The sequence below is a fragment of the Hemitrygon akajei genome, chromosome 10 (genome assembly GCF_048418815.1).
Source record: "Hemitrygon akajei chromosome 10, sHemAka1.3, whole genome shotgun sequence".
In the NCBI taxonomy this organism is placed as follows: domain Eukaryota; kingdom Metazoa; phylum Chordata; class Chondrichthyes; order Myliobatiformes; family Dasyatidae; genus Hemitrygon; species Hemitrygon akajei.
In genome coordinates this window covers 77,469,535-77,481,128 of record NC_133133.1, presented here as the reverse complement: position 1 = coordinate 77,481,128, position 11,594 = coordinate 77,469,535, and the positions used below count along the sequence as shown (strand labels likewise).

General features: G+C 42.6%; 1 protein-coding gene across 4 annotated transcripts in view; it reads left to right on the top strand.

Moving 5' to 3' along the window:
• The first annotated feature begins 4,115 nt into the window (after positions 1 to 4,115).
• LOC140734499 (interleukin-13 receptor subunit alpha-1-like) overlaps positions 4,116 to 11,594 on the top strand; it is a 47,801-nt gene continuing 40,322 nt past the window's right edge. Inside the window, exon 1 of one of the 4 annotated variants that reach the window (XM_073058545.1) lies at positions 4,116 to 4,494. In XM_073058545.1, coding sequence (XP_072914646.1) covers positions 4,392 to 4,494 — 103 coding nt within the window. In that variant the 5' untranslated portion in view covers positions 4,116 to 4,391. The remainder of the gene's footprint in view (positions 4,495 to 11,594) is intronic. The other 3 variants (XM_073058542.1, XM_073058543.1, XM_073058541.1) reach the window with 3 other exon arrangements.

Sequence of the window (11,594 nt, the reverse complement as noted above, 5' to 3'; positions counted from 1 at the left end):
ATGGCTGATCCATTCTTCTCAGCCCCAACCTCCTGACTTCTCACTGTATCCCTTCATGTCCTGACTAATCTAAAATCTATCAATGTCTGCCTTAAACATACATAAAGATTTGGCCTCCACAGTTGCCTATGGCAACAAATTCCACAGAGTCATCACTCTCTGGCTAAAGAAATCCCTCTTCATCTCCATTCTAAATGGACGCCCCTCTATTCTGAGGTTTAGTCCTCTGGTCTTAGACTCACCCACTATAGTAAACATTCTTTTCGCAACCACTCTGTCAAGGCCTTTCAACATTCGATAGGTTTCAATTAGGTTACCCCTCATTCTTCTAAATTCCAGCAAATGCAGTCCCAGTGCCATCAAACACTCTTCATATGACAAGTCGTTTAATTCTGGAATCATTTTCAAGAACCTCCTTTGAACCTCCATCAGTGTCAGCTCATCCTTCCTAAAATAAGGGGCTCAGAACTGCTCACAATACTCCAAGTGAGTACTCACCAGTGTTTTATAAAGCCTCAACATTACATCCTTGATTTTATATTCCAGTTCTCTTGAAATGAATGCTAACATTGCATTTGCCTTCCTCACCAATTCAAACTACAAGTTATGCTTTAGGGAATCCTGCACAAGGACTCCCAAGTCCCTTTGTGCCTCAGATTTTTGAATTTTCTCCCCATTTAGAAAACAGTCTACTCTTTTATTTCCACTACCAATGGCATGGCCATACGCTTTCCGACACTGTATTCCATCTGCAACTTCTTTGTCCTAATCTAAGTCCCTTTCTCAAATTACCTGACCCTCCATCTGTCTTTGTATCATCTGCAAACTTTGCAACAAAGGCAATAATTCCATCAGCCAAATTACTGACATATGACGTAAAAAGAAGTGGTCCTAACACAGACCCCTGTGTAACACCACTAGTCACCGGCAACCAACTAGAAAAGGCTCTCTTTGTTCCCACTTTTTGTTTCCTGCCAATCAGCCACTGCTTTATCCATTCTAGAGCCTTTCCTGTAACACCATAGGTTCATAGCTTGTTAAGCAGCATCCTATGTGGCACTTCGTCAAAGGCCTTCTGAAAATCCAAGTTACAGCATCAATGTATTCTCCTTTGTCTATCCTGCTTGTTTCTTCAAAGAATTACAACATATTTGTCAGGCAAGATTTTCCTATGCTGACTACAGCTTATTTTATCATGTGGCTCCAAGTCCCCTGAAACCACATCCTTAACAGTCGACTCCAACGTCTTACCAACTACTGAGGTCAGACTAACTGGCTTATAATTTTCTTTCATCTGCCTCTCCCCCTTCTTGAAGAATGTAGTGACATTTGTAATTTTCCAGTCTTCTGGAACCATGTCAGAATCTATTGATTCTTGAAAGGTCATTGCTAATTCCTCCACAATCTCTTCAGCCACCTCTTTCAGGACCCTGGGGTGTACTCCATCTGGTCAAGGTGACTTATCTACCTTCATACCCTTCAGTTTTTGAAGAACTTTCTCACTAGTAATGACAACTTCACACACTTCTGACCTCTGACACTCTGGGACTTCCACCATACTGCTAGTATCTTTCACAGTATGGTGAAAGATTGGCATTTATGATGTTGTGGGCATCACTGAAACATTATAGCTGGGAGTTTAATGTCCAAGGATACACATTGTATTAAATGACAGGCAGGTAGGCAGAGGGGGTGGAGTTGCTCTTCTGGTTTAAAAAAATGTGAATCTGCCATTTCCTTGTCCTCCATTACTACCTCTCCAACATCATTTCCAGTGGCCTGATATCCATTCTCATCTCTTTTATAATTTGTGTATTTGAAGAAACTTTTGGTATCCTCTTTAATATTATTGGCTAAGTTATTCCATCTTTTCCTTGTTAATGGGTTTTTAGTTGTCTGCTGTGGTCTTTTAAAGGCTTCCCAGTCCTCTAACTTCCCACTAATTTTTGTTCTATTATATGCCTTCCCTTTGGCTTTGATTTCTACTGTTAGCTATAGTTGTGTCATCTTGTTTTAGAATACTTCTTCCTCTTTGGTACACACTGTATATATCCTCTGCCTTCTGAATTGTTCCAGAAATTCCAGCCATTGCTGCTCCGCTATCATCCTTGCTCGTCTTCTTTTCCAATGAATTTTGGCCAGCTCCTCTCTCAAGCCTTTTTAATTCCCTTTCCTCCACTGTAATACTGATGCATCTGACTTTAGCTTCTACTTCTCAAATTTAGGGGTGAATTTGATCATATTGTGATCACTCTTCTCTATGGGTTCTTTTACCTTAAGCTCTCTAATAAATTCTGGTTCATTTCACAGCACCCAATCCAGAATAGCTAATACTCTAGTGGGATCAATGACAAGTTGTTTTAAAAAGCCATCTCATGGGCATTCTGGGAAATCCCCCTCTTGGGTCCAGTGCCAACCCATGCGTATTGAAATCCCCCCATGATGATTGTAACATTCCACTTTTGGCATGTGTTTCCTATCTCCTGTTGTAATTTGAGATCACATTTTTACCTCTGTTTGTGGGTTTGTATACAACTCCCATCAGGGTCTTTTTACTCTTGCAGTTCCTTAGCTCTACGCACAATTCAACACCTTCCAATCCTACATCACCTCTTTCTAATGATTTGATTTCTCTTTTTTTTTAGCCAGCAGAGCAACTCCACCCCCTCTGCCTACCTGCCTGTCATTTGATACAATGTGTATCCTTGGACATTAAATTCCCAGCTATAATGTTTCAGTGATGCCCACAACATCATACATGCCAATCTGTAACTTGCTACAAGTTGGTCTACTTTATTCTGTATACTGCACACATTCAAATATAACACCTTCAGATCTCTATTCATCCTGTTGATCTTCCTGTGAAGTTTTCTCTCTAACATTTTTATCAACTCCCCTTTCTTGCCACCCCCCAGCCACCTGCCTAAGCTAGGGATAATTTAAGGTATGTAGTCACCAATAAGCAGGCAAACTCCACAAGGAAGACACCCAGGCAGCACAGCCACACCAGCTCTGCACCATCTGGGTGTGTTAATTAGCATTCTGTTCCCCAATTTCTGTCCCAATGCTAGAAAGCCCACGTTTGTTCAACCTTATAGCTAATTCCCTTTAATCCACACAACATCCTAGGAAGCTCTTCTGCACCTTCTCCAAAGCCTCCAAGTCCTGTAATGCATTGACCAGGACTACACATAGTACGCCCTAACCAAATGTATATACTATTGCAACAGAGAATATGGAAGACTGGACTTTGCAGCTGGAGGCGGGCACAGTGGAAGATGAAGACGAAGGGAATATTACTCTTGTTCTGGGATCACAGGAGCAGGGGTGAACACGGGACATACAGGGGATTCAGAGGCGTTACAACCTGTCGGACCCTATTTAAAATTCATCTATTTCCGTAAACCGAACTTCCCAGTTTGTGTCAGCACCGGATCCGCTCTGGTTCCAACCACAGCCCAAAAAAATGCAGACTGGCAGGTTGATTCACAAAAGAGAAAATCTGCAAACGCTGGAAACCTAAGCATCACAAACACACAGAAAATGCAGTAGGAACTCAGACCCGACAGCATCCATGGGAAAAAGTACGGGGCGACGTTTCGGGCCACGTTGCCTGTGTATTTTTTTCCGTAGGCACTGCCTGGCCATCTGCGTTGCTCCAGCGTTTGTGTGTGTGTTTGTGTTGGCTGGTTGATTGGCGGTTCAGAATTGCCCCATTACGAGCGTGAGTGGTAGAAGATTTGGGAGCCGGAGGCGTCCTTTGTATGTCAAAATAAACTTTATTCACAAGTTTTAAATACTTCAGAAAATCAGCTTCTCAGTGCCTTTTTATTCTTACATTCATAGCGTGTTAAGAAGTGTTCTATCACATTTAAAAAAAGATATACCTCTGCTGCCATTCATTTGGAACCATGGTGTAGTTCACTGCCCCCATTATTGAGGGGCTGCCTCGCCCAGCCCAGCCCGGTCCTTCCCTGTCCAGTACCGGCGGAACCCTGTACTGGGAAAATAAGTTGCAGATAAATGAGTATGAATGGCCTTGAGAACCAGCATTGTTAGGATGGGAGGTGTGACCCTAAATTTAAACACTCCCTTAACAAGTTCGGGCATATTTTGTAGTCCTTGATTACATCTGTCGAGGGTTGTTTTTTGGGAAGTCTAGTACAACTGTGACGGCAAGTTAAGAGTCTACGAGGGAGAGGGCGGATATCTTCATGCTCCACAACAGCCTCGCCGCTCCGCTCTGTCCCGTCCCAGAACAGAGCAGCCTCCCACGCCCCTCTGACGTCGCCGGGATTTTTGTCGACTGTCTTCCGTTCTTGGGAAACACAAGCGAGTGGAGCTGGGACTGGTGACCGAGTTCGTTGGTGCTGCCTCCCCGCCTGAGGATCATGCAGGACTTGGTGTCGCTGCGCTTCTTGTTGCTCATCCTGCCCGGCTGGCTGGCGCTCCCGCCGCCGTCCGAAGCTCACCAGGGCTGCGATAACTTCACTGGTAAGTTCGTCCCCAGCCGTAAGCTCCCGTTCCCTCTCCATGTTTTCAGCCTCGGATCTTGCTCCGGAGCTGCCCCTCCGAACAGCCTTTGTAACGAGGTGGGACACAGTGCTTTAATACTGACGGGATAACAACCCCCCTCTCGCCCCCCAAACCTGGGCTCCCACACGTTAACTTCAGAAATGGGGAGGTGAGGAGAAATCAGCGTGTGAAGTAATAGTGCAGTAAACCATTCCGGAGCCTGGCCAAGAAAATCTGAATGCCCCACCGGTGTAAACGGCAGTTCAAACCTTCCGTAACGTCACTGGAGGGACAGAGATTTCAACCCCCAAATCCCCCGGGGGATTTTGCTCTATGCTTTAAATGTATACCTATTCGTCTCACGAATATAATCATATAATTGGAATCAGTGTTCGTCCTTCTGTTGGTTTAAAGAAAACCTAAAATGCTGGAGGAACTCCGTGGCTCTGAGAACATATGTGACGGGAAATGGACGGTTGACGTTTCTGGTCTGGACTGATAGATTTCCCTCCACAGATGCCCACTGAGTTCCGTCAGTTTTTTTGCCCAATATTTCAGTATCTGCAATCTCTTGCGTCTGTCTTTCTATTACATTCCATCAAAGTAATAAGCATTCTTACAGGGATCGTCAAGCAACTGCAAGAGGACCTGGAATTGATTGATGTTAACCCCAGCTGTGCTCTCCTGCCCTTTCCCCTCAGCTACCTTCCCTATTTAAACGTTTGGCTTGCTTCCCCCAAAAGGAGAACACAATATCTCCTCTCCTCCTCCTCCTCCTCCAAAGCCTCTGGGGCTCTGCTCAAAATCTGGCAGGAAGTCCTGTAAAAAGACTTTCTTTTGCTTCTGGAGGAACTTAATGTTCAGGAAAATTGTGGAGGCAGAGGGGTGGTCATTGTTTTGGGTTGTCAGGGCTGAGAGTTCAGGGGGAAATTACCTAGTACATAGTTATCCTTCATTCCAGCTTATCCACACTGAACAAAATGGCTGAGTTAGTCCGGTTTGCCTGCATTTAGCCCAAGTCTCTCTGAACAATGTCCTTGCCCAAACGTCTTTCAATTGTATCTGCCTCCACAGCTCCCTCTCAGCCGCTTATTCCAGCTGTGTGTGTATATAGTTAGAGAGATGAGATGGGGTTCCCATTCCACCTATCTTTCCTCTGGAATCTTGGTCCTGATGCAGAATTTTGACTGAAAACACTGGCCTTTATTTGCCTGACCTGCTGAGTTATTTCATTGTACCAGTTTCCACCATTCCTGGCAGCTTCTTTGTCGTTTTTGATGTCAGCTAGCTGTGTGCTTCCCGTAATCCTCAATTGCTTTCAGGCGTTTTTTGTTGAATCAAGTCCCAGCTACTGGGAACGTTGTGATGTGGTCAAACAACTCTGCCAGACCTACTGACTATCTTCAGCATGTTGTACTTTAAGAAAGGTCCAGTCCAAAAGTTCCTCCAGCATTTTGCCAATCACTCTTGGCTAACAGATTGAGATCCCTTGGCAGATGAACAGAAATACATAGTGGACCCCACCCATCATATTCCTGGCTGTCGCTCACTGATATTTATTTTATTTCGAGGAGTTGGTGACCGTTCTTTTACCTGGAGAGTTGGAGATGTACAGCACTGAAACAGGCATTCAATTTAATGTTCCTGCCTGCATGAGCCAGTCCCATTTGCCTCTAAAACTGTCCTGTTCATGTCCCTGCCTAAATGTCTTTTAAATATTGTAATTGAACCCACCTCTACTATTTCCTCTGAAAGATTCTGTATACCCCTCCCCACCCTCTGTGAAAAAACATCTCCAAAAAGTTGTCCCTCAGGTCCCCTTTAAATTTTCCCCCTCGCATTTTAAATTGATAAACGATAAGTTTTGGACTCCCTTATCATTCAGAAAAAGACTCTGCCCTTCATGAGTTTATAAAATTCTATAAGGTCACCGTTTAGTCTGCTACTCTTCTGGGGAAAATAGAGCAAAACTGTCCTGTCTCTCCTTGTACCTCAGGCCCTCCCGTTCTGGTAACATCCTGGTGAATCTTCTCTACACCCCTTTCCAAATTAATGATTTCCTTCCTATAAATGGCCAAACAAAACTGTACACAATGGGATATAATGTGACAGGATCGGGGATCAGAGGTGAAGGCTGACAGCAAAAGAACTGTTAACGTCTGAGAGTTGAAAATCTCTGGAATTGTCTGTCATATTTGTGGTTGCCAAGTCCTACAGATTTTTAGACAGAGAGATTGATGCATGTGGGAATTGGAAGGGAAACTTGAGGAATTCAGAATATTGGCAGCTAGTAAAAACTCCAGATGTTGGAGATCTAGAGCCAAAATATCCCAGAAATAGCTGCGAGTAGGTTGGCAGAGACGGCAGGAAGAGAAACAGGATTTATGTTCTGTCAAAGAATCTTCAAGCCGTGGCACAAACTTTCTCTTTGCACAGAGATGTTCCTTGATCTGGTGATTACTCCTGATATTGTCTGTACTAAATTCTGCTCTGTCCATGCTCGAGGACTCAACACAACCAACTTACACGGAAGTATGAAGTCTAAGAATTTGTTCTGTAAAGAGAGTTGGGCGCAGCTGGGTCCTGCTGGAAGACGCAAGAATAGAGAGCAAACTCCTGTATGGCTTCTGAACCTGGCCCCAAACCCCCATTCTCTTCCCATCCCACTGCACCCCACCAATCAAGCCCCAGTCTAAAAAATTCTGGTTTTTAAGCCATTCACTGTGAGCTAAGTTCTCCAAATGCCAACCCTTCTGTCAGTGGAGGCCATTTCGACCTATCCATGCCCTATTTTTAAACACTTCCATAAAATTTAACCGCAATCTGTTTTGCTCAGTAGAGAACAAACATTGCTTTCCCAGTTTTTTCTGTGTATCTGAAATTATCACTTTGTTATACAGTGCTTTGGACAACTATGCTGTGCCACTGACTTCCTCCCCTGTACTTGAGGGTGGGTCATGGGCAAGGTAGTCCAATCTATCAGTTTTGAAGCCCCACCAACCCTGATGCAGGGTTCGGAAGCAAAGTTGCTGGGGGCGTGGAGTGGGGCACAGATCTGATACCCACAGGCTCTGAGATGGACCCTTACCATCAGGACATGCCCTCTTCCTCATAATTGCCATCAGGGAGGAGATTCAGGAGCTTGAAAACATACACTCAACATTTTTAGGAACATCTTCTTGCCCTCCACAAACAGATTTCTGAATGGTCAATTTATGAACTCATGAACACTATCTTGTCATTCATTTTTTATATGAAACCATTTGTTGAATTGTTATGGTAATTTTATTTCATTGCATTGTACTGCTACTGCAAAACAACAATCTTCAGAAGCCAGTGATAACAAATCAAATCAAAATCAGGTTCATTATCACTGGGATTTGATATGAAATTTGTTAACTTAGCAGCAGCAGTTCAATACAATACATAATCTAGCAGAGAAAAAATAATAATAAATAAACAAGTAAATCAATTACGTATATTGAATAGATTTTTTAAAATGTACAAAAACAGAAATACTGTGTATTCTTAAAAAGAAAGTGAGGAAGTGTCCAAAGATTCAATGTCCATTAGGGACCGGATGGCAGAGGGGAAGAAGCTGTTCCTGAATTGCTGAGTGTGGCCTTCAGGCTTCTGTACCTCCTTCCTGATGGTAACTGCGAGGAAAGGGCATGCCCTGGGTGCTGGGGTCCTTAATAATGGATGCTGCCTTTCTGAGACACCGCTCCCTAAAGATGTCCTGGGTACTTTGTAGGCTAGTACCCAAGATGGAGCTGACTAGATTTACAATCTATTTGCTCCTGTGCAGTAACCCCTCCATACCAGACTGTGATGCAGCCTGACAGAATGCTCTCCACGGTACAACTATAGAAGTTTTTTAGTGTATTTTTTGACATGCCAAAACTCTTCAAGCTCCTAATAAAGTATAGCCACTGTCTTGCCTTCTTTATAACTACATCAATATGTTGGGACCAGGTTAGATCCTCAGAGATCTTGACACCCAGGAACATGAAGCTGCTCATTCTCTGCTTCTGACACCTCTATGAGATTTTGAATACCTCACACCATATAGCCAGAGTTCATCCTCTGAGGGCATTACACAGCTGTAGTTTTGCAAGGATTAAATAACCTTTAAGAATTCTGCATGCCAATCACCCTTGCTGGGGCATAGGCTGACAACAGCAGTTCATCAGGGTCCTCTGTCCTGCACCAGTCTTTCAAGTTGTCCCCAGATGTGGCACATCTTCTTGGTGTATCCTTCCTCTCCCAGGGATGAGGTCTTTGGACCTTCTGTTGGGGTTTCTGTAGCACCAGGTTTTTAGCCCCATGCCAATAAATATGCATGCTCACCAGTTATCAACCACTTCCAGCCCTGCTTTGAAATTTGATTATTCATATTAAAATCTCACTGGTTCCCTCACTGTCATCTCCTTTTTTATTTCAGAAATACACTTCTTAACAATAATAAAATCATTACTAAAATATACAAAAGAAGAAATATTGCACAACCTTTTCATGATCAATACATTCAGCAGTGTTAACTTGTTTTTTTAAAATATATTACCATTGCCACTCATGTAGCTCCCTGGGGTAATACATCATTTCTGTCCCTTCTTGCATTAAATTTGGTTAGTGCTTTAGGGACTCTACTTTTGAGTTGTAGCCAACCTGTGTGGTGAAGGTTTCATCTTGGCTGCTCTCAACTTCATGAGCCCTTGTTAGGGACGGCAATCCTTACAGGACCTCTCCAGAGTTTAAGTTTTCTCTGTTGCTAGGAGACCTTAAAATGCATTAAAGTTCACACTGACTCATGAACTGTTCAGTAAAAAGGTTCATTGCCATTGAAGATAGGTTGAGAAACAAAGGTGGGCAAAACAGCTAGAATGGTGGTGGAAGGCATTGCTTTGAGTATTACCCTCTTTCATCGTAAGAGATGTGTAGCTAAGTTCAGTAAACTTCCTTGAAAGTGAATCATATAGAATCTTTCAATGAACTGCTCAATGAAAATCTTTGGAAGAACCATTTAATTGGTTCATTCTCAGCTCCGTAAACCTTTTCATTTCATCTGTTCATATGATTTTCTTTATAAATTATGACTGTATGTGCTTTCACTTCCCTTTACATGTGAAAAGATTTTCCTGTACTTATAAGTTCTTTGAATGCAGATATTTCAGGCAGTGGAGGTAAGTTCCTATTAAATTGACGGAATAGATAATTTTCTGTATTTCTATTAAAGTTAACCACAATCCCTTTGATTGATAGTGAACTCAATGTCATTCATCCCCAGTATATACTGTGTGGTGGCACAGTATTTAAAATCATAGACATAAGGTGATACAGCACAGTAACAGGCTCTTCAGATTACTCAGTCTGTGCCATTCATCAGCCAGGTGTTCTACACTGATCCTTCATTTTCCTGTGCTTTTATTTTCCCAAAATTTTCCATCCATTCCAAATTCCCCCACCCTACAGGTTCTACACACTGCAGACAATTTTCAGTGGCCTGCGTATTTAATAAAATGGGAGGCAGCAGTAGCATCTTGGGGAAAGTCACATGGCCTGTTCGAACTGAACAAGACATCATACAGGACCGGGATTTAACGTGGGCTGCTGAAGCTGTGGGGCAGCAGCTGCACCCGCTGATCCACTGGGCCACTCACTAGTTGCCAAGTCAACTAGGACTTTGACCTAACAGCCCAGAGAGATGAGTTCAAGTCTGACTAAGGTGGACGGGCAATTTAAATTCAGTTACATGGAAAATTTGCAATTATATAGCCATGAAAATTCATTAATACCCCTTGGAGGAGTAAACGTGCAATTCTTTCATGGGCTCTGCTGAATGTGACTCCAGACCCAGCAATATGGCTGACTCCACAATTGTCAATGTTCTGGTGTCACCCAACTGGAGTCAGATAGCTGGCATCCTCTGGAGGAGTAACCGTTGTCAGTGGTGGTGACACCTCTAACAGATACGTAAATGGATGCAATGCCACAGCTGAGGTCTAATTGGCATTTAATGACTAAAAATGTTAGTATGATATTCTTGCATGAGAGTGTTGTGTTCCTCTAGTAATATAGCCAATGATGCAACATCTTCATTAACCTTCCCTGTCAGTGTTAAAGATCAAAAGGATGTGAAATGCAGAGATAGACTGATCAGCCCATAATCCTATTCGGCAAATCATAAACTTAATGTCTGATTCAGCATTTACTTCAAAACATTTTCCTGCTCTGTCTTCATGAACCTTTGCTCCCTTAAATGCCTATCAAATACATTGCTGAGACTCTAGTTCTGGGGTAGAGAATTCCAAAAATTCAGAGGCCTCTGCAGAAAGAATTACTCCACACCTCGACCTGAAATAGACCACATCTTATTCTAAAACACCTCTGCCTAGTTTTGGATACCATCACTGGGGGGAATTTCCTTTCAATACCCCTCAGATTACCTCTCTCTCTTCTATATTCCAGTGTGTATAGCCTAACTATTCTTCATATGTCAATGTGTTCATGTCCAGAATGACACCAGTGAACTTGATCCAATCCAAATACATTATTATATTAATACAGATATGTATACTATACCCAATGCTCCAAGTACAGTTCCACCAGTGCCCTGTAAAGATGCATTGTAATTCCTGTTTCTATATGCTCTGTCTCCTTGAGTAGTGTTTACGCTTGGATCTGCTATTCCTGAATTTACCTTAAAATTGGTTTTTGAGTGGTTAAGTGTGTCTTTTTTTGCAAATGGTTAACTTCATTATGACGTAAAGCAAAAGGTTGGGTTGGATATTTACACCTTGGCATATGCAGTATATTTTCTGACTTGTGTAAGTGTCAGGTGCGGCTCATCCTCAACAGGATTGATTGTAAGTCATGAAGATATGGGTTCAAGGTGTGTTTCAGAGTCTTGACATTAAAATCTACTTTTATAATACAATGTAGTGGTAACTGAGTGCTATTGTCAGTGGTGATGTCAAATTAAAGCTGCTTCCTTAAAGGAATGGTCCCATTGCTTTATTTGAAGAACAGTAGTTCTCCAAATATTTATTGTTAAATCTTTCGTGAAATCTTTTAGCCTT